At 38.9% G+C, this 27277-nt stretch overlaps 2 protein-coding genes across 22 annotated transcripts in view; one reads left to right on the forward strand and one right to left on the reverse strand.

Annotated features, from left to right (window-relative positions):
• Positions 1-7777, forward strand: part of HEATR5A (HEAT repeat containing 5A) — a 116743-nt gene extending 108966 nt beyond the window's left edge. For 8 of the 10 annotated variants that reach the window (XM_082384038.1, XM_082384039.1, XM_082384044.1 and 5 more), the window contains 3 exons: positions 4488-4642; positions 5776-5989; positions 6279-7777. In XM_082384038.1, coding sequence (XP_082240164.1) covers positions 4488-4642; positions 5776-5989; positions 6279-6586 — 677 coding nt within the window. In that variant the 3' untranslated portion in view covers positions 6587-7777. The remainder of the gene's footprint in view (positions 1-4487; positions 4643-5775; positions 5990-6278) is intronic. The other 2 variants (XM_082384041.1, XM_082384043.1) reach the window with 1 other exon arrangement.
• LOC309625084 (uncharacterized protein) overlaps positions 1-27277 on the reverse strand; it is a 74923-nt gene that overhangs the window by 16199 nt on the left and 31447 nt on the right. For 6 of the 12 annotated variants that reach the window (XM_082384231.1, XM_082384221.1, XM_082384227.1 and 3 more), the window contains exon 3: positions 8682-8859. The gene's annotated coding sequence lies outside the window, so the exon portion shown is untranslated. Of the gene's footprint in view, positions 1-7632; positions 7851-8681; positions 8860-19823; positions 22726-27277 lie in introns of those variants that run through there. The other 6 variants (XM_082384224.1, XM_082384226.1, XM_082384229.1 and 3 more) reach the window with 3 other exon arrangements.

Raw genomic sequence — 27277 nt, forward strand, 5'->3', positions numbered from 1 at the left:
CACATCCCCTGCGTGGGAGGTGGATTCTTAACCACTGGACCACCAGGAAAGTCCCTATCCCTGCCTTCTTTGTTCTGTTTATCAGTGTCACAATTCACCATATTCTATTTTGTATGGTAAAAAGGTTTCAGTTGAATTCATCATTTATTGACCACCCACTTTGTGCCCAAAGTTGGGAGTCTAGGGGAGGCTAGTGCCATAAGGTATGATTAATACCATACGAGCTCCTTGAAGGCAACAGTAATGTCTTATTTATCACTGCCTTTCTAGTATTAAAAAAAGGAGATAAGGGGCTTCCCTGGTGGCGCAGTGGTTAAGAATCTGCCTGCCAATGCAGGGGACACGGGTTCGAGCCCTGGTCTGGGAAGATCCCACATGCCGCGGAGCAACTAAGCCCGTGAGCCACAACTACTGAGCCTGCGCGTCTGGAGCCTGTGCTCCACAACAAGAGAGGCCACGACAGTGAGAGGCCCGCGCACCGCGATGAAGAGTGGCCCCCGTTCGCCACAACTGGAGAAAGCACTTGCACAGAAACGAAGACCCAACACAGCCAAAAATAAATATAAAATAAATAACTAAATTTAAAAAAAAATAAAATAAAAATAAAATAAAAATAAAAAATAAAAAAAGGAGATAGGGACTTCCCTGGCAGTCCAGTGGTTAAGACTTCGCTTTCCAGTGCAGGGGGTATGGGTTGGATCCCTGGTCGGGAAGCTAAGATCCCACATGCCTCGTGGCCAAAAAACCAAAACATAAAACAGAAGCAATATTGTAACAAATTCAATAAAGACTTTAAAATTGGTCCACATCAAAAAAAAAAAGCCTTAAAAAAAAAAGACAACTGGCAAAAAGTTAGAGTAGTCAGCTCTGTTTGAGTGAATCAGGCAGAGTGTCACAGTAGGGTTCTCCAGAAGCTCATGCTGAGATGGAGTTTGGGGAGCAAGAGGCTTATTAAGGAACAACATCTGTGAAGGGAATGGGGAAAGCAATCTTGGGCAAAAGAAGCCAAGCTGCAATACGAGCATCCAGCAAAGCTCAGTACGCCTGCTGGGCGGCTCTGAATATTGCCTGTCAGTGCCTCCCATAGGACAACAGTGTCTACACTCCCTCAGATGTGGCTGCCCCCTGAAGACTGTGATCTCAGTCAAGCAAACTCGGGGGCTGAGGCCAACCCTGAGGAGCTAACAGCTGACCACATGCCTCACAGCTGGGCAGCACCTGCCCTCACGAAGGGGAGCTCAATGGTACACCTCTGTAGCTACCCCAAGAGTCTTCTCAAAACAGTCTGTTTCTTAAAGGATTAGAAAGCATTCTCCATTCTCCACATGGACATCACAGAAAAGGATTCTCGCGCAACATTTTGATCTAAGACCAGGAGACCTAAATAGCATGGTACATTTGGAGGCAGCAAGTAGGGCAACAAGAGAATGTGGGTTTGAGGGGAAAGAGTAAGAGGGTGGTGAACGGTGATTAGTAAAGAGATGGAAGTTGGATGGTGAGTGGGGCCAGATGATGGAAGGTTTGGCATGATTGGTAATTTGGGCTGCCTTTGATAGGCATGTGTTCTTAAAACAGGAGTAAAGTGATGGGATTTGCATTTCTAAAGACTCACTCTGGCAGCAGTATAGAGAAAAAAGCAAGACTGTTGGAGACAAGATAGTAGCAGTAACGATAACAAGGAATGAAATAATGAAAACTAAAATGTTAAGCAAGTATTAACAGAATTTACTGATAGTTTGGTTTAGGAGTTGAAAGGGGTAAGGTGAGTTGAGCGTTCATGGTGCCCTTAACAGAAATACCAAAGTGAGGGTTTTCAGGGGAAGATAGTGAGTTTATTTTGAAACGCCTACAGGATAATCAAGTGGGATGAAATATGAAGCCGTCTGGGCTTCAAGAAAGTCTGGCTAGAGATGGTTTTAGACTGCATGTGTTTGGGAGTTGTCAGTGGGGTGGTTGAGATCACCTAACTTGGGTTTATGCAACAAGATGGGAGGAGATTCCGAATGTAATGCAGAAACAGAAGCTAAAGAAAAGAGAGTTTTAATGACTCGAGAGTGGTCAGCAGTGCAAAATACACTGTGGAGATCACGCTCACAGCGTTGAGGTACGACAGAGGAGTAAGGGAGGGGAAGGATCAAGTACAGGCTCCACTCGACAGGGAGACGAGAAAGCTGAAGGAAGATACAGGGTCAAGGAGTTTTCTTTTCTTTTTTTTTTAGATGAGGCTCTAGTATGAGTTCATGCTTATGGGGGAAAAAAAAGGTGGAAATGGGGTTGGAGTTGGAACTATTAGGGAGGGAAGCAGCATCCCTTTTCTAGGCAGAAAGGAAAAAAATTCACAGCACATTTAGAAGGATGAACCTCTGCCAGTGTGAGGGAGGAAAAGGAGGTAAGGATGGAAAGTAATCGGCGTAAGTTGTTAGGTTGAGTTATGATGAGCTTGCCTCTTTCATCACACACACACACACACCACAGACACACACACACACACACACACACATACACACACAGAGATGGTTTTCTGTTGTCTGTCAGAGAATGAGGTTAGGACGTTGAGGATTTGGACCAGCTACTGAGAAGAATTAAGGAAGGAGCTGATCATGATAGGGGAAACATTTGCTACATAACAAATTGCTCCAAAACTTAGTGACGTCAAACAACAAACATTTGTTACCTGACAGTTTTTGAGGGTCAGGAATTGGGGAGCAGCATAGCTGGGTGGTTCTGTCTTGGGGTCTCTCATGAGGTTACTGTTAAGATGTTGGCCAGGGTCACAGCTAAAGACCCCATTTCCAAGGGGACTTGCTCATGGCTGTTGGTAAGAGGCCTCAGTCTCTCACTGGCTGTTAGTTAGCAGGAGGCCTCAGTTCCTTACCACATAGGCCTCTCCATGGGGCTTAATGCTAAGGGAACCTTGCATCTATTGTAGGTAAAAGAGAATGGGTAAAATTTAGGGAATTTGGGCAGGGCTGGGAGAATAAGGGAATTTTAGAAGAAATGGGAAGAGGAACCCAGGAGAGCTTTATCTTACGGAGAACAAAAAGACATTTTTACTGAACAGACTAGCTGTTGTAGTTTCAAGTTGCTATAAATGACTAACTTGGCTGTATGTGAAGCACTATGGCATCATGGTTAACAGTATGCTTTCTGGAATCAAACTGAATGCCTTACTAACTGTGTGATTTGGACAAATAACTGAATTTCCGTTCCTCAGTTTCTCATCCATAAAATGGGGGAAATAAGTGTACCTACCTCGTGATGTTAATGAGGATTAAATATAAAGTGCTTATAATAATACTGTCATAATTCTAAATGTTAACCATGCACCTATTTTACCTCAGAATTATTCAAATTATTTTTATAAAATAAATCCTACCCATCCATAGTATTTTGCTGTCATTGCTGCTGTGTCTCAGGTGTCAGCTCAAACACTAATTTCCTCAAACCTTTCTCTGACCGCCCAATGTAGCAACTCCTGGGTTGCTTTCTATTATCTCTTAATATATTTTTTTATATTCATAGACCTTGTGACTAGCTGAAATCCTTTATTTACTTCTTGGTATATTTCTGTATCTTCTCTGTAAATTGTATTCTCAGTGCCAAAAAGAGTGCGGGCACATAGAAAATGTTTCTTAAGTATTTGATGAGTGAATGTTACCAAACCTTCTACATATATATGTAATTTTTTTCATAAGTAGCAATCCATTCTTACACAATTTAATGAGTTGAATTTGCCACACCTTTTCCTTTTCAAATAACATTGATTTTCCACAACAGGTTCATTAAAATTATTCAATGAGAGTATGACTTTGGGAAATGAAGTAAATTGCATCCAGTAGAAAATTCCTTTAAATGATTGTGGCGCACACAGATATTTTCAAATTTTTCTGTACTGTTAAGAAATGGTATATGTAGCAAACAAAGTGCTAAGTTATTTTCGCTTGACACGTGTATTATCAAAATATGAATACTTTAAACTTAACAAAGAAAAAACAACTGTCCAAGCATTTCTGTATTTCTCCACAATAAAAATAATAATATAATAGCTAATTTATATTGAGCATTATGTGCAACATGCTATTCTGAATGCTTTGCGAGGATTAACTCATTTAATCCTCATAACCTTATAAATTTAAGTACTGTTACATTCATTTTACAGATGAGAAAACTGAAGACGGGGTTAAATATCCAAGGTCACACAACTAGTTAATGCATATTCCTAGTAAATGTATATAAGTATTTACTGATGTCTTTACTTGTGAAGATTATAATTTCTTTGGTAATTCTTGGCTCTAGAATTACTTAAAATGCATAGTTTAAAGCTACAGCATCTGCCAGGATTCTTAGTCAGTCAGTCAGTATTACTGTCTGTAATCTTTAGGTACACAAAAGAAATTACTACCAAACTAGAGACAGCTTCACAGCTGTATAAAACAGTAAATATGACAAGTGTTGGGATCTGTTTCTCATAGATTATGTCTTTTTAGTAGCTGGAACACGCCAAGAACTTGATGAAGTCAGTCTGCTTACTGCTGTCACAGTATTTACTTTGTCTACCAGTCCAGAAGTAACTACAATCCCATGCCTTCAGAAGCGCTGTATTGAGAAATTTAAGGCTACTCTTGAGATAAAAGATCCTATGGTAAGTGTCTTTAGAAGATAGATGTTTGTAATAGGAACATGTTTAGGCTTTTGCAGAACTCTTCCTTATGATTTCGTTGATTCCAACAGAAAGTACCACACTGAAATTTTTTATTTTTAGGTTTGGATTAATTCATGTTCTTGGGTTGACAAAGTCAAATAATAATGGTCTTGTTTTTTGGCCCTGAGGATGGAATGTAGTTAGTTGGAGAAAGATAAAGAAAATGTTTTTTAAAAAATAAAAAAAAAACTAAATTTGAAACAGGGGCATCTTAAAACTGATATATCCCTAGAACTTCAGTGGATTTCCTTTCAAACAAAAAAGGAAAGGAAGACTCTAGCATGTGCCTTCAGTATATGACTGTAAAATAATGGGACTTATTTCAAAAACAGCACATACAAATTAATCCCATTCCTTTCTGGCCCTTTTATTTGCTAAATTGATTTCCTATGCTGTTATGTGGTACAAAATAAGTTTGTAGCACATGATCACAAATAGACTCCTAAAATTTAGGAACCAGATTTTCTCTCAGAAAAAAATAATCATTCAAATATCACAATGAATTGAATAAAGGATGGTTTATATATCTGATGTATAGTCATCTCCTTTTGTTCTTCTGTCCTGTTTGTTTCCTCTAGCCTAACAGGAGCTTTATGTAGCAGTCTCAAAGTGGTGCCTCCACTATGTGATAACACATAATTAATATGGTCCAGACATGGTTCCTTAAAACCTTCATAGCATCAAATATATGTGATTTTCATATAAAACATTTTCCAAAATCTCCAAAATATTTTTCAAGTTTGTGTGTTCGTTTGATTTTTTACATTATAGAGAGACAAATAAGGGGGAAAATGGGAACTAGTCAAAAGAAGAAAAATTAACCATTTTATTCCCATTCCAAGCTGTCACAACCACTGTTAGCATGCAAGTTTGAATACCTGTTAGTGCTTGGACTTCCAAAATTAAAGATAAATTAGAAATAAAATAAATTTAAGTGTGGGAGGGGAGGCTTTAAATTTTTTTTCATTTACATTTTTAAATTTACTTTAAAAATTTACATTAAAACTTACATTTTAATATAAATGTAAATTTATATTTACAGTTTATACTATTTTTGTCTTTTTTCTGATTAGGTACAAATCAAGACCTATCAGCTCCTACTTTCCATTTTTCAGTATCCGAATCCAGCTGTTTCCTACCCGTACATTTACTCTTTAGTATCCTCTATCGTGGAAAAACTGCAGGAAATAGACAAAAGAAAACCTGAAGACACTACTGAGCTTCAGATCTTTCAAGAAGGCATAAAGGTCTTGGAAGCACTGGTCGCCATTGCTGAGGAACAGCATCGTAAGTGCTAGCACTAAATGCACGCTAAATCAGAGTCTGTCCAAAATCAGAAATTTAACGTTATTTAAAATGTAACACATCCCATTAGTCACTTAACATTATATTTTCACACTCGTGGAAAGGCAGGTGTTTATGTTAATCCCAAGTATTGATATTGTTTTGTATTAATTTGGGAAAAGAGATTGGAAGAACTGCTTCCCTTCAAGTGGGGGAAATATGTCCAGATCAAGTGTATAAGAAACATTTACATCCCTGAACCTGGGGCTTACATCATTTGTTTACTTTCCAGGCTCTCAGCTGGTGGCCTGTCTTCTGCCCATCCTCATTTCCTTCCTTTTGGATGAGAATGCTCTGGGATCAGCAACTTCCATAATGAGAAATCTGCATGACTTTGCTTTGCAAAATCTCATGCAGATTGGGCCTCAGTATTCATCAGTTTTTAAAAGTGTAATGGCTTCTTCTCCAGCCTTGAAAGCCCGCCTTGAAGCTGCTATAAAGGGCAATCAAGAAAGTGTCAAACTCAAGATACCAACATCTAAACATACTAAGAACTCTGGAAAGAATTCAAGCATCCAATTAAAGACCAACTTCCTCTGATTTCTTTCTTTTTTTTTTTGAATAGTAAGCACCTTAACACAATACTTGATCATTTCTTTCACTTTGGGGGCAAAAGTGGCATTTTAAACACAAGTGCACTTGGAGGCTGTTTGTTTTAACTTAAATAGCTTTGAAAAGTCACAGCAAACTTAACATTTTTTGTGGGTTTTTTTTTCTTTCTTTCGTATAATAAAATCACAGAGCTCTGTCAGAATTCTTGCCAGGAATTTCAATAAAGTGCTAAAGAACTAAACTTAGAAAACCAACCACTGCTTTAAAAACAAAATTTATTTCTTCTAATAGTCCATACACACATAGTACTATGACAGATATAAATTTGACTCTAATATAAATTATCTGCATTTATATTGTATCTCGATTGCCAGTTTAAAATTCGGCCTTATTCAATAATTGTATTAGACTTTCTTGGATTTCTCAAACAACATAAATGATTGGAAAGCTATTTAGGAAACTTGGTTTAGAATTATCTAAAATATGTAATAGTACAAATTAATTATGGCCCTACAGTGTGAGTTAAGATTTGGTGTCTATAAATATGGCTTTTTACCATCTATTGGTTTTATATGTATTGAGTTCAGAAAATTGAAATTTTAGTCATTTTAAATAGAATAGGGCATTTCTACTTCAATTTCTCACATGGATTTTCTTTTATCTCTGTTCCTAATAATTTTCTTCATTTTCATTTATGGCAAACATTCATACCAATGAGTTTAATATAGATTCATATCTATATTTAAATTAACTATGGGTTTATATAAATGTCAAATTTAGTACAACAAATTTAGATCCTCAATGAATACAAGTATGTTTTTTTAACATGAAACATTTTAATATAGAAAAAATCTAACGATAAAGTCATATTGGTTGAAGGATAATTATTTTTAATTGTTGATGGTCATTGACTCTCCTTCCACTTCAGTGTTATACTATGTGAATCAAGCACTGTGTCAAAACAAAGCATTTCCCTGTTAAAAATTAAAACCCGAAGTGAGAGGGGCATGTTCAGAATGTAGAGACACTTGGAGTCAAGCGAAAGCAATGTGATGGTACTCTATTTTATTATGTTTGTATATAAATACACTTGTAAATCGTTCAGAATGAAAACATTTGACAAATTCTAACACTACAATCAATTTTTCTAATTTACATAAATAAAGCTAATTTTCTTTATCATTCTTGTATTTGAAATTATTTTACTCACAAAAGATGGCTGGTTAGTCTCACAGAGTCCAGAAAATCATTTCTGTGGAGCAAATAATATTTTCTCTGAAACTTAGCCTTTTTTCTGAGAGGAGCCCTTTCTTTGGAACATTCTTTGCAATGGTTTGCATTCTTTGTCTTCCTAATTATCTCTGTGAATTTGACTGTATACTCATTATTGTTTCCTTCACCTGAACGCCCTTCTCTCCCTTGTTCTATCTGGCTGACTCCCAGTCCTTTTAGGCCTGGTTTAAATGTCACTTCCCCTTGATAACTCCTGAACGCTTCTTACCCTCCTCTCAAACCAAGCAAATGTAACTGCTTCTTCGTCTGTGTTCCTGCAGTACTTTATATATTCTTCTATGCACTGAACATCACATTGCATTTTAATATCTCCCTTTTAGACTGTGTCTCAAAGGGAGAAATTTTGTCTTCTGTAACTGCCTGTGTGGCATCAACTAGACACTTAAAAAACTGTTGAACTGCACTGGTGTAGGATGAATTTGAGCTCAGAAATTTATTTCTTTGCCAAGGCAAATGCTGGACTGGGATATTCTCAGGATATAGTTTTTTGATTTTTTTTGTTTCTTTTGTATTGTTTTGTGTTTTGTTCCATTTAGTTTGTTCTTAAACATTAAAATTTCTGCTCGTCATTTAGTAACCTGGTATCCTGAATTGTCTGGATTAAAGGTGCTATATGAATATCAATAGTTATGAAAAAATATGTCCAGTGTCATGGAATTAGGAACTTTGAGTTGGGCACAATTCTATAGGCTTTTTTTAATGTATCATCTTGTTTAATACAATATTGAATTAGTAAAGATTTTCTTACTGATACAGAAATTAAGACTTAACGGCTGAGACTTGAACCCACCTTTCTGATCCCAGGTTCCAAGCTAGAGACAGAAAAGGTCCGTTGGTGGTCCTGATTCTATCAAGGTAAAGCTTTTCTCTTCTTTCACTGTTCCACGTTCCCTCCAGAGCTTTCTTCACTCCTAGTTGAAGATATTTTCATTTAATATTTCTCCAAATTGCCACCAAAAGTTTTCTGGCTAATACAACAGGAAAAAGTGGGAAAAATTTGTGACGTCTACAATTTCAATGGGAATAATGATTACATGATTAGTTGTTCATATAAGTTCTGATTTGTTTAAAGGTGAATAGTTAAAAAAAAAAAAAGGTGAATAGTTAAGACTGAAAACACATCAAAAATTCTTTACATCTGTTTTATTTTAACAAGTCTCCAGTTGTTATAAAGCAGTTGCACTTCAACTTGGTAATTCTTTACAAAGTAAATGTGTTGATGAGCAACTTGGATGAAACAAAGTGGTATAATATTTGCTTGAGCTTTATGTTTTTCTAAGGGAAGAAATACAGCCCAAACTACTAGTTGAGTCTCATTTTATTTAACCCACTGTTTAAAAGCTTATCGTGGAAAGACTTATAAAGTAACATCGGAAAGACCAGATTTCTATAAATAGAGCATCCGAAGCAAAATTTCTACTTCTATAAATCAAACTTCACCATCCACCTAAAAGGAACATTAAGGCACTTTAAAAGATACAAATAAGTGCTATAAAAGAGATACAAGGATAGTGCTGTGGGAACCCAGGGAAGAAAACTGACACTTCTGAGATGGACTTCGTGGAAGGAATATCATATGGTACAGGCTTAGAGTACTTGACGGAATAAATGTATAACCCAAGAGTCTTTTGTAACAATTTTGAAGAGAAGAATTCACTTTGTCTTTTTATTACAATATTAGTTTGCATTTTGAGGGAAGAAATTCAACCCTCAAGCTAATAAACTATGATAATACAAAACTAACAATATATGAAATAAAGTCTATACTACCCAAAAACTATAGTTAAAATGTTGAATCATTTCTGGCCGTTTAATGATTATATTATGCTAACAGTCCTAAAGCTTCAGCAGTCTGCCTATATGTATCTTTCCAGAGTCCTGTTAACATAATTGTAGAATCAAGGTAATTACATGTATTGCATTTTCTCCATCAATTGAATGTACTTTCCTCTTTACAAATAACTTGTTAACCCTTGCAAGACCTCAATTTATCAGAAATATGGTTATTCAACTGCTGGCTTACAGTCATCAGCCAGTTAATGAACTGTGCCTAGCTTGACTTTTCTGTTTATCAATCTATTTAACTGATGCCTCGGCCTTTAGCTTTGAGGAAATGGGAAACTTTGTATTGTGATATAGAGCTGGAATGTATCCAGTACAGACCACAAATACAATCCTAGGTTCTGTAAATTCAAAGGAGCTAGCTTCCTTTAATTGCCTTTCTGTTTGCTCAGGACTCCTGCGCTGTTCTACTTAGGACATTATAAAATGATGATTCCACTGACTACTTGGAGAAAATTCTAATTACTTGATAGGCATTCTTAGCACATGTCTACATATCGTTCTCTGACAAAGTATTTCAGAAAGTACTTATTTTTTTAAAGGATTCTAACTATTTTTTTAAAATTTAAGAGGTCATTGCTACCAATGAAAAACTAATGTTGACACTGTTTTGCTTAATGGGATCAAAATTTAATACTTTTCTCTGAAAAAAAATCTAGATGCAAAAAAACTTCATACGCCAAAAAAAAAAAAAAAATATATATATATATATATATATATATATATACACACACACACACACACACACACACACACATATATATGCATATACACACACCTATCAGCAGTAGTGGACTGCTTTATAAAATAAAACATTCCAAGAAAGAACAAAACAAGTGAGAGATTTTTTAAAGTATGCCAATGGCACAGCAAAAGCAGTTTTGTTAGTGTTGTTATTGGAGGTAGTACAAGTTTCCTCAGGAAAAAAAAAAAACATTCATAAGCAACCAAAACTGATGCTCTCTGGTGAACAACGAGCCTGTAAGTCCCAATATTTCTCTGTTAGTTACTTGTTTCTAATCTTAACAAAGATTTGGGCCTTGTAGTTTGCAATCAAATGCTGGAAGAGTACTCACTGCTCCCTGGATTGCCAGGGTAACTTGTTTTCTCCTACCTTTTCCTCCCTAGTAGTGTCAGGTACTAGAAACACATCATCTAGGCCTTCGTTTAAACACAAAAGCTTAAAAACAGATTTGCTAAATTATGGAAATGCTTTTGTTTCAGCACTCTTGTGAGTCAATATCAGATGAGAAATGGTTAGAACATGTACTTCCTATTCCCCAGTCAGCTGTATTGTGACTCTGCCATTTGCTATAGTTTTCATTGCAAATGCTTTCTCTTGTCAGTAATAATGTGACCATTCTGATTTCTCAATGTTGTATAAAACTTTTTGTAGAATTTTCTACAATATGAAAATGTTTCTTTAGTTGTTTGATTTATATTCTTAACATAGTACTGGAACTTCCAGAAATCACCTACTGTCTGTCTCTGGGCAAACACATGCCTAAACCATTTAGAACAGTTCATTCTATTTTAAAAGGTTGGGGTTTCCGTGCTTTTCCTTGAAAACCTGTCTAGCATGTCTCATTATGTGAGTTTCAAAATCATCTTTTCTATAATGATTTTAAAGTGCCTACTTGTCAGTGGTTTCTTACATATGACACCTAAAGCACAAGTGGCTTTATCTTTGAAGTCCAAAGATAAATTGGACTTCATCAAAATTAAGAACTTTTGTGCTTCAAAGGACACCGTCAAGAAAGTGAAAAGACGGGACTTCCCTGGTGGTCCAGTGGGTAAGACTCTGCATTCCCAATGCAGGGGGCCAGGGTTTGATCCCTGGTCGGGGAACTAGATCCTGCATGCATGCCACAACTAAGAAGTCTGCATACTGCAATGAAGATCCTGTGTGCCGCAACTAAGATCCGATGCAGCCAAAATAAATAAATAAATATTAAAACAACAACAACATTATAAGAAAGTGAAAAGACAACCCAAAGAATGGGAGAAAAAATTTGCAAATCATATCTAAATATATATATATAGAGAGAGAGAATATCCAGCATATATAAAGAACTCTCAAAACTCAACAACAAAAAGACAACTCAATTTTAAAATGGGCAAAGAGTTAAAACAGACATTTCTCCAAAGAAGATATACAAATGGCTAATACACATGAAAAGATGCTCAGTATCCTCATTCATGAGGGAAATGCAAAACCACAATGAGATACCACCTCATTTCCACTAGGATGGCTGTGATCAAAAGGACAATAACAAGTGTTGGGGGCTTCCCTGGTGGCGCAGTGGTTAAGAATCCGCCTGCCAATGCAGGGGACACGGGTTTGAGCCCTGGTCCTGGAAGATCCCACATGCCGCAGAGCAACTAAGCCCGTGCACCACAACTACTGAGTCTGAGCTCTAGAGCCCATGCGCCACAACTACTGAGCCTGTGCTCTAGAGCCCGCAAGCCACAACGACTGAAGCCTGCACGCCTAGAGCTGGTGCTCCGCAACAAGAGAAGCCACCGCAATGAGAAGCCCACGCACTGCAATGAAGAGTAGACCCTGCTCACCGCAACTAGAGAAAGCCTGTGCCCAGCAACAAAGACCCAACTCGGCCAAAAATAAATAAATAAATAAATGATTTTAAAAAAGAAAAAAAAAGTGTTGGGGAGGACGTGTAGAAATTAGAACTTTCTTACACTGCTGGTGAGAATTTAGCGCAGTTGCTTTGGAAACAGTTTGACAGTTTCTCAAAAAATTATACATAATTAACAATATGATCCAGCAATTCCACTCCTAGGTATGAAAGAATTAAAAACAGTCATGCAAAAACTTGTACATGAATATTCACAGCAGAATTATTGATAATAGCCAAAAAGCGGGAACAACCCAAGTGCCCATCAACTCATGAATATATAAACAAAATTGGTATATCCACTCAATGGAATATTCTTCAGCCATAAACATAAAAGGAATGAAGTACCGATACATGATACAATGTGGGTGAACCTTAAAGACAGTATGCTAAGTGAAATAAGCTAGACATAAAATGCTTCTTGTTATATGGTTCCATTTTATGAAATGTCCATTGATATGAAATATTTATGAATAGGCAAATCCATATAAACAAAGCAGATTACTGGTTGTCAGGAGCTGGGGAAGACTGGAGGGGAAGGTGACTGCTGATGGGTATGGGGTTTCTTTTTGGAATGTGGAAAAGGTTCTGGAATTAGATAGTGGTGTTGGTTGCATAACCATGTGAATATAGTAAAAACCACAGAATAGTACACTTTAAAAGGATGAATTCTGGGCTTCCCTGGTGGTGCAGTGGTTAAGGATCTGCCTGCCAATGCAGGGGACATAGGTTCGAGCCCTGGTCCGGGAAGATCCCACATGCTGTGGAGCACCTAAGCCAGTGCGCCACAACTACTGAGGCTGCACTCTAGAGCCCGCGAGCCACAACTACTGAGCCCACGTGCCACAACTACTGAAGCCCGCGTGCCTGGAGCCCATGCTCCGCAACAAGAGAATCCACCGCAGTGAGAAGCCCACATACCGCAATGAAGAGTAGCCCCCGCTCACCTCAACTTGAGAAAGCCCACGCGCAGCAACGAAGACCCAATGCAGCCAAAAAAAAAGGAATAAACTAAATAAATAAATAAAAAAAAACAATTTAAAAAAAAAAAAAAAGGATGAATTCTGTGGTATGTGAATTTGTTATGGGTTGAATTATGTCTCCCAAATAGATGTCTTAAGCCCTAGTACCTCAGAATGTGACCTTATTTGAAAATAGGGTCATTACAAATGTAAATAGTTACAATGAAGTCATATTGGAGTAGGGTGGGACCTTAATCCAATTTGACTAGTGTCCTTGTTAAGAAGAGGAGAATGCCATTGGAAGACAAGGAGACACACAGACACAGAGAGAAGATAGACATGTGAAGCTGGAGGCAGAGACTGAGATTATGCTGCCACAGCCGAGAAATGCCTCGGCCTACCAGAAGCTGGAGGAGCAAATCCTCCCTAGAGGCTTTGGAGGGAACATGACCTGTCAACACCTTGATTTGGGGTTTTAGCTTTCAGAACTATGAGAGAATAAGCTTCTGTTGTTTAAAACGGGATTGTGGTACTTTGTAATGGCAGCCTTAGAGAACTCACACCGATTTATATCTCAAGTTTTAAAAAAGGAGTTAGTGGGCTTCCCTGGTGGCGCAGTGGTTTTAATAACAAAATAAAAAAAATCAACAATGGGGACATATAAAAGTATAAAATAAATGTCCATGAGTCTATCCTAATATAAATTATTGAATAAATAAATGGTGGAAAATAGACAAATCTCCCATGTAGAAGAATTCCAAATAATTTATGTGAAACCTAACTCCCCACCCCTCAAGTGTGGGTTGCACATAGTAATTTCCTTTCTAAAAAAGGGGGAGGATTTCCCTGGTGGTTCAGTGGTTAAGAATCCACCTGCCAATGCAGGGGACAAGGGTTTGAGCCCTGGTCCGGGAAGATTCCACATGCCATGGGGCAGCTAAGCCCGTGCGCCACAACTACTGAGCCTGCACTCTAGAGCCCACGAGCCATGACTACTGAAGCCCACATGCCTAGAGCCCATGCTCTGCAACAAGAGAAGCCACTGCAATGAGAAGCCCGTGCACCACAACTACTGAGCCCGTGCACCTAGAGCCCGTGCTCCGCAACAAGAGAAGCCACCACAATGAGAAGCCCACGCACCACAACGAAGAGTAGCCCCGCTCGCCACAACTAGAGAAAAGCCCACATGCAGCAATGAAGACCCAACGGAGACAAAAAATAATAATTAAAATAATAAATAAATTTAGAATATTTTTAAAAAGGGGGGAGGAAAAAAGAATAACTTTACACTGGAGAAATCTTAAAACACTACCTCAGCCAGGTGAACAAGATTAACATCAACAATGATAAGTCATGTTGATAGTATGTCCCCTTGGTATGATATGATGAGAATGGCACTTTACCTCTGTGGTCTTCTTTCCAAAAACCCATAACCCCAGTCTAATTATGAGAAAAACATCAGACAAATCCAAATTGAAGAGTATTCTATGAAACGCTTGGCCAGTACTTTCCAAAACCATCAAGGTCATCAAAAACAAGGAAAGTCTGAAAAACTATCACAACCAAGGAGGGCGTAAGGAGACGAAAATGGATCGTATTCTGGATGGGATCCTGGAACAGAAATGGGACGTTAGGTAAAAACTAAGGCTATCTGAATACAGTATGAACTTTAGTTAATAATAAAGCATCAATACTGGTTCACTAGTTGAAATGTACCATACTAACGTAATATGCTAATAACAGGCAAAACCGAGTGTTTGGTATATGGCAACTCTGTACTACCTTCACAACTTTTCTGTAAATCTAAAACTATTCTAGGGCTTCCCTGGTGGCACAGTGCTTAAGAATCCGCCCGCCAATGCTGGGGACACGGGTTCAAACCCTGGTCCGGGAAGATCCCACATGCCGCGGGGCAGCTAAGCCCGTGCGCCACAACTACTGAGCCCACGCGCCAAAACTACTGAAGCCTGCGTGCCTAGAGCCCGTGCTCCTCAACAAGAGAAGCCACTGCAATGAGAAGCCCGCACACCGCAACGAAGAGCAGCCCCTACTCGCTGCAACTAGAGAAAACCCACATGCAGCAACAAAGACCCAAGGCAGCCAAAAATAAAATAAGTAAATTAAAAAAAAATTTAAAAATAAAAACTATTCTAAATTGTAAAGTTTATTTAAAAAGAAAAAGAAAATCAGATTCAGAATGTGTGGGGTATGGTCCAATAATTTGCATTTTTAAACAACGCTTGTTTCTCATCTTGCTTCTTGCTTCTGATGGGTGGTCACAAGTCCATTTTTTGAGCAGCACTACCCTAACTAAGGTCAGCTCCCATTGTGGCTTTCAGCCTAAAGCAGAATGGCTGTGAGGTCACTTAACCTCTGCCTGCAGTAAATTTGCTGATTAACACTATAATAAGTATTTACAAAGTAGGTCAGCTATGCCTCTGTTCACCTGTGTTTTTAGGGATTAGTCAGAAGAAAAGGTAACTCTGTCTCTGGTCACCAGCAGGAAAAGGTGTGCTGGAATAAAAAAGTAGGTATCTGGCTTCCATTTTGAGAGTTAACACCCATCTTAATGGGTGTCAAAACACCTTAGTCACTTCCATTTTGTCTATGCTGCTCCCTTTCCATGTGCCACTTCCTTGAGTTCCATCCCAGATGAAAGAATGCAAGTGCCTAGCACTACCCCACAAAATGAATTGCTGAAGATGGGCCACAACAAATAATGTTCCAGGACCCTTGTTTCCAACAGTCATTTCTCTAGACTTAATCATCAGCCAGTCACATTCCTAATGCTTTTGCTGTTCCCTCATACAGATACCACCAGTGCCTCTTGCAGGTGAGAAGACTATAGCATTGAATGGGATACAGCAGTGTTTATTTAGATAAGAGATCATAAAGATCTAGGTATAACAGACTAATGATCCCTAGTAATTTATGCTACTTTATTGAAAACTCAGTATCCAGGGGAGAAAACTGGTAAGAAAAACAGGGCAGATCTCAGACCTAGAAGGACAAATACTGCTGGGAGTTAGGTTCTTTTGAAGTCCTTGGAAAACATATAACCATGAACATCAGGTGATACAATTTTCATTACATGGTCATTACCACACTCTTTGAGGACAGGGAAATGAAGTACCCTTCTCTTTGGTGTTTATACCCCATATTGTATTTCTACGTGTCCCCTGCTGCAGTGTTGCTCAGCCAACCTGTACACGTAGGTCTCTCCATCTTTGCACAATCCTTCTGTTTTCTTTCTTTCTTTCTTTCTTTCTTTCTTTCTTTCTTTCTTTCTTTCTTTCTTTCATTTATTTTTGGCTGCGTTGGGTCTTTGTTGCTGCGCGTGGGCTTTCTCTAGTTGCGGCGAGCGGGGGCTGCTCTTCATTGTGGTGCACGGGCTTCTCATTGCAGTGGCTTCTCTTTGTTGTAGAGCACGGGCTCTAGGCACACGGGCTTCAGTAGTTGTGGCTCTCGGGCTCTAGAGCGCAGGCTCAGTAGTTGTGGCGCACAGGCTTAGCTGCCCTGCGGCAGGTGGGATCTTCCCGGACCAGGGCTGCATTGGCAGGCGGATTCTTAACCACTGCGCCACCAGGGAAGCCCAGTCCTTCTGTTTTCTTAACCACTTCTATTATTGTTCATTACATTTCCCTCCCCTTCATTCACTGTATTCTGTTCAGAGTCCAGAAGTAGAGACCGTTGATTCATGATGACCTTGACTGAGATCACTGCTAATTAGGAATGATCGTATCTGTGAAAAGCACTTCCCTTGAACTCATAAAACAACCACAATAGAAACTTAAGTACCTATAGTGTGCAATGCACTACGCGCATATAAGGAAGTACCAGTATAGAAAGAGCACCGAAACTCTTAGCACCAATGGATCTGGATTCTAATTTTGTCAGTGTGGGCAGGTCAGCCTCCTGGCCTCAGTTTCTTCTCTGCTAAATAGTTGAGCATAGTGTGACCAACTATCCCAATTTGTCTAGGATTCCCAGGTTCAGCACTGAAAGTTCTGTGTCCCAGGAAACTCAGTACCAGGTGAGCCAGGACGGTTAGTTCCCCTCTTGGACAGGCTATCTGAGACCCTTTCTGGTTCTGACAGTTCTGGGTCTAAGCCTCAGGTGCTTCTCAAGGCGTGCTGTCTATGACCTTTTGAGGGTGTGGACTGAGTCACAGAGAGACAGGGTAGTGGCTATATGCAAAGAACTTGTAAGGCTTCCTGCCTCCTGAGCTGTGACTCAGGGGGGACGCTGCAGGGCATCATTCCTAACATCTCAGGGGAGCAGATCAGCTGAGAATGGTACACTCAGGCAAGAGACATTCTTGGGTTTCGCAGTGGGAAAGAAATTCAAAAACAATGGATTAATGAGAGGAATTTGTAGCAAATGTTGAGGCTGCCAGCATTCTTGCAAGAGGGCCAATGACCTTTTAAGCTATATCTACAACTGACTAGCTTCTTGGCCACCATCCCAATGAAGGTTCCTTTCCCAGTTTAAACTATATTCAAAACTGGCTTGGCAGCAAGGCTTTTAGCATCCTCAGATATAGACTTATTCCAGCAGGAGAGCACATGAAATCAACTTTCTAATGAAAGCTTAAAAAAAATTTTTTTAACACAAAAAACGAACAAACCAAAAAAACCCAACAGCAACAGAGCGAGTGACTGCCACTGCTAATGTCGACAACTGAATCTGTTGTCCTATTTTCATGAGTTTCAAGAAAAGGATCCTAGGGTCTTCCCTGGCAGTTCAGTGGTTAAGACTCTGTACTTCCACTGCAGGGGGCACGGGTTTGATCCCTGGTCGGGGAACTAAGAACCCGCATGCCAGGTGGCACGGCCAAACAACAACAACAACAAAAAAAGGATCCTAGCTTAACTTGAATCAGTAGGGAAGACAGCTGAACTCAAGGTCTTGTGTGGATTTACCACACTGCAAAGGACTACAGAGGTTGCCAGCTGGCCCTGAGTAGACTCTGAAAAGAGATGCAGCTTGCTGTAGATTAATATTTAATTTAGAAGCAAATTTCATAATCACCTTGCTCATTTTTCTGTGTGCCTGATTTCATTTTGTCTTTATGCTTAAGATTAACTCCTATTTCAATCTCACCTTCTAGAATTATGGCCTAATTTCCTTCTCAGTCGTTCTTCTTAAACAGCTGGATCCAAAACACAAGCCCCAAATACTTATTGAGTGGGGATAGGATGAATGTACATGGAGAAAGTCAAAAGAGCTAGATTAATACAAGCTATTTAAGGAACTTAGGAAAGAAATCAAGGAACTTCTCTAACTCAACAAATTAAGATAGCAGTTATGTAAAGTCTCTTACCCACCCTTGGCCAATCAAAAATACAGTAAAATGAAGTTAAACTGGTTTAAGAAGTATGTGCCAAATAGTAGTATTTCCCCCAACCAAATTTACTTCTCTCCCCTTTCTGTTAGCTCTACTTTAGCAGAATCTAAGGCTATTAACAAAGGAAACTTTTAGCCACAAGTTCATGAGTTAATTATCTGGAGACTAATCATGACTCAAATGAAAATTCCTGTTTACACATATCCACAACAGCAGTAAAGGGATCTAATAGCACGAATAGCTACAGGAGATATTTTTGGTGATACGAGGTCAACATGGGAGAGACTGGCTAAATAAGAAGGCTCTAGGCATGTGACTTTAAAGTCTTTCAGTTGAAGAGTATCTATTATATGTTACCTAATAGACTGTGAGGAAATTAAAAGATATGTGCTGGTTTGCTTTGTCCACCCTGGCAGGTGGCCAAAGTTCTCATAATTGGCAAGATTGGGCCACCTGCCCTGTCCCCTGGCCTTTGGGTTTGTTAACCTCTCATCTATGGAGCTGAGGAGAGTTTTTTAACTTCTTTAAATTCTACCTGGGAAGAAATTTCTTTTTTTGAATTTTTGAATTTTTTTTATACAGCACGTTCTTATTATCCATTTTATACATTATTAGTGTATATATGTCAATCCCAATCTCTCAATTCATCACACCACCACCCCCCTGCCGCTTTCCCCCCTTGGTGTCCATACGTTTGTTCTCTATATCTGTGTCTCAATTTCTGGCCTGCAAACCGGTTCATCTGTACCGTTTTTCTAGGTTCCACATATACGCATTAATATACGATATTTGTTTGTCTCTTTCTGACTTACTTCAGTGTGTATGACAGTCTCTAGATTCATCCACATCTCTACAAATGACCCAATTTCATTCCTTTTTATGGCTGAGTAATATTCCATTGTATATATGTACCACATCTTCTTTATCCATTCCACTGCTGATGGACATTTAGGTTGCTTCCATGTCCTGGCTATTGTAAATAGTGCTGCAGTGAACACTGGGGTGTGTGCATTTTTTGAATTACTGTTTTCTCTGGGTATATGCCCAGTCGTGGGATTGCTGGGTCATATGGTAGTTCTATTTTTAGTTTTTTAAGGAACCTCCATACTGTTCCCCACAGTGGCTGTATCAATTTACATTCTCACCAGCAGTACAAGAGCGTTCCTTTTCTCCACACCCTCTCCAGCATTTACTGTTTGTAGATTTTTTAACGATGCCATTCTGATGGGTGTGAGGGGATACCTCACTGTAGTTTTGAGTGGCATTTCTCTAACAATTAGTGATGCTGAGCATCTTTTCATGTGTTTGTTGGCCAATTGTATGTCTAAGAAGAAGAGATTTTAAACAAAAAACAATCAAAGAAAATTCAGAAGAAATATGATGAAAGGAAAAAGAATGCTCAAATCAGCAGTCTTCTAGAGGAGCAGTTCCAGCAGGGCAAGCTTCTTGCATCACTTTTAGACCAGGCCAGTGTGGCCAAGCAGATGGCTATGTGCTGGAGGGCAAGGAGCTGGAGTTCTATCTAAGGAAAATCAAGGCCCAGAAAGGCAAATGAGTCCTCCTCCTTCCTATCTTAGCCCATGTAATAAAGGTGTTTATTGTTCTTAAAAAAAAAAAAAAGTAGAGAGCTTGATCTTAATTCTATAAAAAATGCAAAGCAAAAATACGGAAAGAAATAGAATAAAACATTAACTGAATTGCTTCTAGGTGGTAGAAAGAAAGGTATATCAGTCAAGGATCTTAGTTGCATATACATAAAACTTTAAATGAAAAGAAAAATGAGAATTTACTGAAGGCTCTCATGGGTTCGATGAGTCAATGGGAAAGGAACACCAAACGTAGAAGACATGCAGGAGTCAAGACAGCTCTGGAAGACCAAGAAGTAGGAAGCTGCTGGACATTGCCCCCATTGATCACTGCCACAGCTAGCACAATCGAACCATCATGGGCCATCTGGCTAGAGTAGGGTCCAGGCAGGAGCATCTCATTGGCTAAGCCAAGATCATATCTCACTCTGGCTGCAGAAGGGCTACAGTTCAAGAAAAAGGAAGATGTTCCCACGTAAGGTTCCACTGTGGGAAGCAGAGCATTGCAACTCATCTACATGATTATAAACAATAAAGGATTTCTCCCATAAAGGAAGAAGAGATGGAAACTGGACAACCAAAAAAAAATGACAAAAGTCCACAACAATTTTTTCTGTTTTTATGTTTTCAACACTCTACAAATCATCTTCACAGAACCTGTATGTGAAATCTGATAAAATAAACTACTATAACTTTTCTCTTCCTTATAGCATGATGGGTAGGAGAATAATGCCACCCCAAAATATGACTGTAGGAGTTCAGAACATGCCACTCCAAAATGTGCCATTTTGGTATATTGGTTATTTTGAGCTGTTAGCATTTGAAAAGCAGCAAATGCAGGGGGAGGCTTTCATTGAACTCTCCTTATCTGCCTAAAGACAGATCCTCCAAAAAGAAACTCAGTTGTCATAAATCCCCATCCTGCGAATTTAATCAACCAGGGAAGATTGACTCATCACAGGACAGGAGACTAGAAATTGAAACCACACCCAGACAAACTGTCACTCACATTTTTCTAAAGGCCCATTCATCTTTCCTAAAAATCATTTACCCATCCCTAAGATGCCTATATCTCCCATCCTCTTTCCCTATTAAACTGGTATTTAATCCTGAATTCTAAGACACCTCAGTGATTACTTCTTTTTCCCTGGGTATCTTCCATGTATCCATGAGGTACACGTGTTGATAAACTTCTGTTTTTCTTTTGTTTTGTTAATCTGCCTTTTATTTCAGGGGTCTCAGCTAAGAACTCAGAAGGGTAGAGGAAAAATTATTTTTCCTCCCCTACAAGCACTATGGTAAATTAACAAGGATTTGTTTTCAATCTTTAAGACGTGTCTGAAATTGGTATAAAATCTTTATCAAATTAAGAAAGCTCTATACTCCAACTTTGCTAAGAGTTCTTGCTTTTTTAAATAATTAATTAATTAATTAATTAATTTGTTTTGGCTGCGTTGGGTCTTCGTTGCTGCCTGCAGGCTTTCTCTAGTTGTAGCAAGCAGGGACTACTCTTCATTGCGGTGTGCGGGGCTTCTCATTGGGGTGGCTTCTCTTGTTGCGGAGCACGGGTTCTAGGCGCACGGGCTTCAGTAGTTGTGGCACGAGAGCTCCATAGTTGTGGCGCATGGGCTCTAGAGCGCAGGCTCAGTAGTTGTGGCTCACGGGCTTAGTTGCTCCACGGCATGTGGGATCTTCCCAGACCAGGGCTCGCACCCGTGTCCCCTGCATTGGCAGGCAGATTCTTAACCACTGCACCACAGGGAAGTCTCAGAGTTCTTGCTTTTTAAAAAAATCATAAATAGGCACTAAGACTTATCCAGTGTTTTTTTCTCAATTTAGATAATGATTTTTCTACTTTAGTTTCTTAATGTGGTAAATTACACTGGTAGATTTTCCACTTTTGAACCAGTATGGCTTTACTAGAATAAACTACTAGATTTTGATGTATGATTTTTTAAATACTGTTTTTGGATTTGTTCAGCTAATACTTTATTTAGATTTTTTTTTTTTTCTGCACTTACATTCATAAGTGTTTGGGGTCAATAATTTTCTTTTCATGTATTGTCTTTATCTTTTTTTAAATAAATTTATTTATTTTTTATTTATTTTTGGCTGCGTTGGGTCTTTGTTGCTGCGTGTGGGCTTTCTCTAGTTGTGGCGAGCAGGGGATACTCTTCATTGTGGTGCATGGGCTTCTCACTGCGGTGAGAGCACGGGCTCTAGGTGCGTGGGCTTCAGTAGTTGTGACACGTGGGCTCAGTAGTTGTGGCCCACGGGCTCCAGAGCTCAGACTCAGTAGTTGTGGTGCACGGGCTTAGTTGCTCCAAGGCATGTGGTATCTTCCCGGACCAGGGATAGAACCCGTGTCCCCTGCATTGGTAGGCAGATTCTTAACCACTGCGCCACCGGGGTAGTCCATTATCTGGTTTTTGAATCAAGACTTTTGGCCTCTGGAAAAGTCCTTATCACAAGAAAAAAAATATTTTTTTGCAACTATATATGGTGACAGATATTAGCTAGAATTATTGTGGTGATCATTCCACAATATATACAAATATCAAATCACTATGTTCTACACCTGAAACTAACAGGTGTACAACACCTATTATATAAAACTATACAATATTATATGTCAATTATACCTCAATTTTAAAAATATGTAAATAAATGAATGAATGAACAAATGAAAAAAAGACTTTGGCCTTCAAAATGAACTGGCCATTTCTGAACTTTTCTATTTTCTAGAACAGTTTACATAAGATAGAGAGTAAGTATGCTTTGAAGGTTTGGTAGAACTCATTAATGAAATCAGTTAGGCCTGGCATTCTTTTTGGAGGGCAAATATTTGATGGCCACCTGAATTTCTTTAATACTTAGCTTTAATTCGTTTTTTTACACCTGCTACCAAAAGTTGTGATTTTAAATTTTAAAAACTAGTTGAGGGCTTCCCTGGTGGCACAGTGGTTAAGAATCTGTCTGCCAATGCAAGGGACACGGGTTCTATCCCTGGTTCGGGAAGATCCCACATGCCATGGAGCAACTAAGCCCGTGTGCCACAACTACTAAGCCTGCGCTCTAGAGCCTGTGGGGCACAACTACTGAGCCCGCGTGCCACAACTACTGAAGCCCACGTGCCTAGAGCACATGCTCTGCAACAAGAGAAGCCACCGCAATGAGAAGACCATGCACGGCAACAAAGAGTAGCCCCCCCCCCCCCCCCGCTGCAACTAGAGAAAGACCATGCAGCTACAAAGACCCAATGCAGCCAAAAACAAATAAATAAATAAAATAAATGTATTAAAAAAAACTAGTTGATAGTCAATTATTCCTCAATTTTTAAAGGATTAAAAGCGACAATAAAAATGTAAAAAAAAAGTTGATAGACATTTTAAGATAAGGATTCGTTAAAAAAAAAAAAAAGTTGTACAAAATCCAAGTGTTTCTGGGCTCACTGAATGCTGTTTCTCAGTGCCAGAAACAAATACTGCGGTGCGTATAGAGATGAGAGTATACATACTATACTTCCCGCACCCAGGAATTCAGAACGTCGAAGTGGACTTGTATTTACTTGTCCCCTCTTTCTGAGAACATAGAACTTCATCAGAGCCTTAAGAAATACAACCAATGAGGCTATGAGGTATTTCTGGTGAAATATGGCAGCAGAGCTATTTCCAGGAAACAGGTTCCTTCCCCCCAACGTAGGAGAGAACTCTGCTTTCTCACCCAAGAAGTCTGAAAAAACTATTTGTTGATAGGAAGTATATCAAGAAATTGGAAAAATGACTTACCTTGCTATTCCAGTTGCTGGCTGAAAAAAGACATTGGAGACCTCATAAGCTGGAAGCTTTTCTGATCAATCTCAGAAGTCTTGTATGCCCTGCCAGGATCACTATTTTAAGCCTATTCCTGGGGCTCTGTGCCATCTTTGCCTCAAACAAGGGAACTGAAACCCTCTGCCTTTTCTCCATAGCCAAGGGGGATTTTTATCTACCTCCTTCACTCCTCTTCTCCCTTCTCCCATTGAATAGTCTGTGTTTCTCAGGTTGCTTCACCTTCAGTCAAGGGTAGTGTGTAAGATGGCATGTCCCCTTGCCGAGATCCAAAACTCTGGGGAAGACTTGTCTCCCAGTATGAGGAAGGTAGGAGAGGTAAGGTGGTGGGTATGCCCCATATAACTACAATAGAGGGGAAGTGCGTTTCTGACCTCCCAAATTGGATGTCTGAATGTATTTCAAACAAAACAAAACAAAACATGGTTAAACAGTGATTAGAGTCTCAAACTACCAGCACAGCCTTATACTTTGGGGATATTAACTACAAGTACCCTGGAAGCTGGAATTAGAGGCCTAGTACCGTCTATAGTATAACATCCCCAACTAGCCTGTGAACCCACTCACCATTTGGAGCACTGTATGAGAAAATGCTTTCTAAGTCCCAAATCTTAGGAAAATAAACCAGAGAAACAAATTAATGACTCCCCACTACCTTATTCTTACACTGATGTGGGACTCTACAATTTGTTTACTCAGGTAAATGTGCTGACTTCATGCATTTCCAATGCATATACATTTCTACTGCAAAAGACAGACTTAGATAAATTTTTAAATCTATTTTTTAAAGTTTTGATAATACTCAGTGACAACAGGGGTGCTGAGAAACAGGCACGCACATATGCCATTGATAGGAGTGTAAATTGGTGCAACATATTGGAGGCCAATTAAGTGATACCTATTTTTTTTAAGTAATACCTATTTTTAAAAATATATATGAGCAACATAAATGTCCATTGCTAAGGCTATGATTAAAGCATAGTAATATAAATATTGCAATAATATGAAATTAATTTTTTTAATGTAGCAAATCAATTGTACTGTTGTGTGAAAATGCCCAACAAACACTTAATTGTTAAAAAAAAAGTTGCAGAATAGAATGCATATTATGCTCTTATTTATGATTTTATTAATAGATCATATATATTTATTTGTATACAAGTTTTTTTATTTGTTGAAGCATATATGTGTGTGTGCATGTATTTGGTTTTATAAGCATGGACATTTTCCAGAAGGATATATAAGAAACTATTAATGGTGAGTAAGGACTGGGACCAGGAAATCATGTTATACCATTCTTTACTGTTGAATTTTCTTGCACAAACACAAAGTTTATCATTTAAAATACTGATGAATTGGGACTTCCCTGGTGGCGCAGTGGTTAAGAATCTGCCTGCCAATGCAGGAGATACGGGTTCGAGCCCTGGCCGGGAAGATCCCGCATGCCGAGGAGTAATTAAGCCCCGGAGCCACAACTACTGAGCCCGCATGCCACAAATACTGAAACACAAGCACCTAGAGCCTGTGCTCCATAACAAGAGAAGCCACCGCAATGCCAAGCCCACGCACCGCAACGAAGAGTAGTCCCCGCTCGCGGCAACTACAGAAAAGCCCATGCACAGCAATGAAGACCCAACACAGCCAAAAATAAAAACAAATAAACAAATAAATTTATTAAAAAAAAAAAAAAAAGAACTCAATTGTCATAAATCCCTTGCCCTGGAGCAACTATTATCCCTGTGGATGAGAAGTCGCCACACCCACCCCTACACAGACTTTCTCCTAAGAGCCCATTCATCTTTCCAAAAGATCATTTGTTTTCTCCTCAGTGCCCTTTCTCCTCAGACCCTTATTAAGAAGTCAACCATTTTCCTTTAAGTGCGTTTCTCTCTCTTTCCCTTAATAAGGTGTTATATATGTCCCAAATTCTAATTCCATCCAAATTCCACCTCTTTGAGTCACATTTTCTGTGAACTCCAGTGTATCCTTACTTGAATAAAAATCTGTCTTTTCTTTCGCTAACTTGTTGTTTGTGAGTTTACTCTGAAGACTCTCAAGCACAGAATCTAAAAGCGTACAGGAAAAGTTTTTCCTCCCCAGCAGTACCAAACTGTTAGTATACTAACAGTTGTATTCTCTTCTACCACACACTTGCAGTAAAGAACAAAACAGTTTCACTTAAGAATGACCTTGATGAAGCAGTAAAAAGTATTATTTTTATTAAATCTTGACCCTTGTATACACATGTTTTTAATATGACTGTGTGGTGAAATGGGAAATACACAGAATGTCCTTCTGCTACATTGCACTTCTGCCACAAAGGACTAGATCAATTGAGCTGTGAGCTAAACTAGCGCCTTTTTTCATTTTAATTAAAAGAACTACTAACAGACAGCCATCTTATTTGCCCCTGGGCTTTAAGCTGGTATTTTCTACCAAAGGAACAAAGTGAGCCTGCTAGTTAAAAATAAAGAAATAAGCAAGTGACAACATTTGTTGCCAATGATAAAATATAGAATTTTTGGAAAACCTGTACAGCTTCCTGATGTGTTAACAACTTTTCTGATGAGATCAATGGTGACAACCAATGTCATCTTTTAATATTATATAGTGAAAGATGTTAACATTTGGAAGATCTGTATAACTCACTCAGTGAGCCAATATTTTTCTGAATGGCCAGCAAATTCATGCAAGGGTAGAGGATCCATTCTAAGTACAACACAGATGAATGGATTTTAATGTAACGGTAGACAAAAAGTTCATTTATCTGGTTTCAGATTCCACACTGCAACTAGACTATAAAGAAATTACCACTTGTTGAGTTTTAGTATAGTACCTGTTTAAAAAAAAAAAATTCAGCTGTGTAAATTTGAAGATCTAATTGGCTTTACTCAACAATTCATGAATTGGAGGGCATCCCGCCAAGAAAGCAGAAGGGCACTCTGATGGGTTTAACAAAATGGAAGGTTTTTAAAAGCAGAAGGAGGGTGGGGCAAGGAAGCTATTAACAAAAGAAAAGAAAGGATTGTTTCAGGCCAGGTCACCTTCTTTTAGGGGAAGGATGAGGGTCTATCATGCAGATTACCTGTTCTTCCTTTCTCAGGGGAGGAGGGGGATATAGAGAGGACCCATGTGACTGACTACCTCACTGGTGCTGACTAGAAAATTCCAGACTGGCAGATT

Source organism: Balaenoptera borealis, assembly GCF_965194805.1.
Source record: "Balaenoptera borealis genome assembly, chromosome: 3".
In the NCBI taxonomy this organism is placed as follows: Eukaryota; Metazoa; Chordata; class Mammalia; order Artiodactyla; family Balaenopteridae; genus Balaenoptera; species Balaenoptera borealis.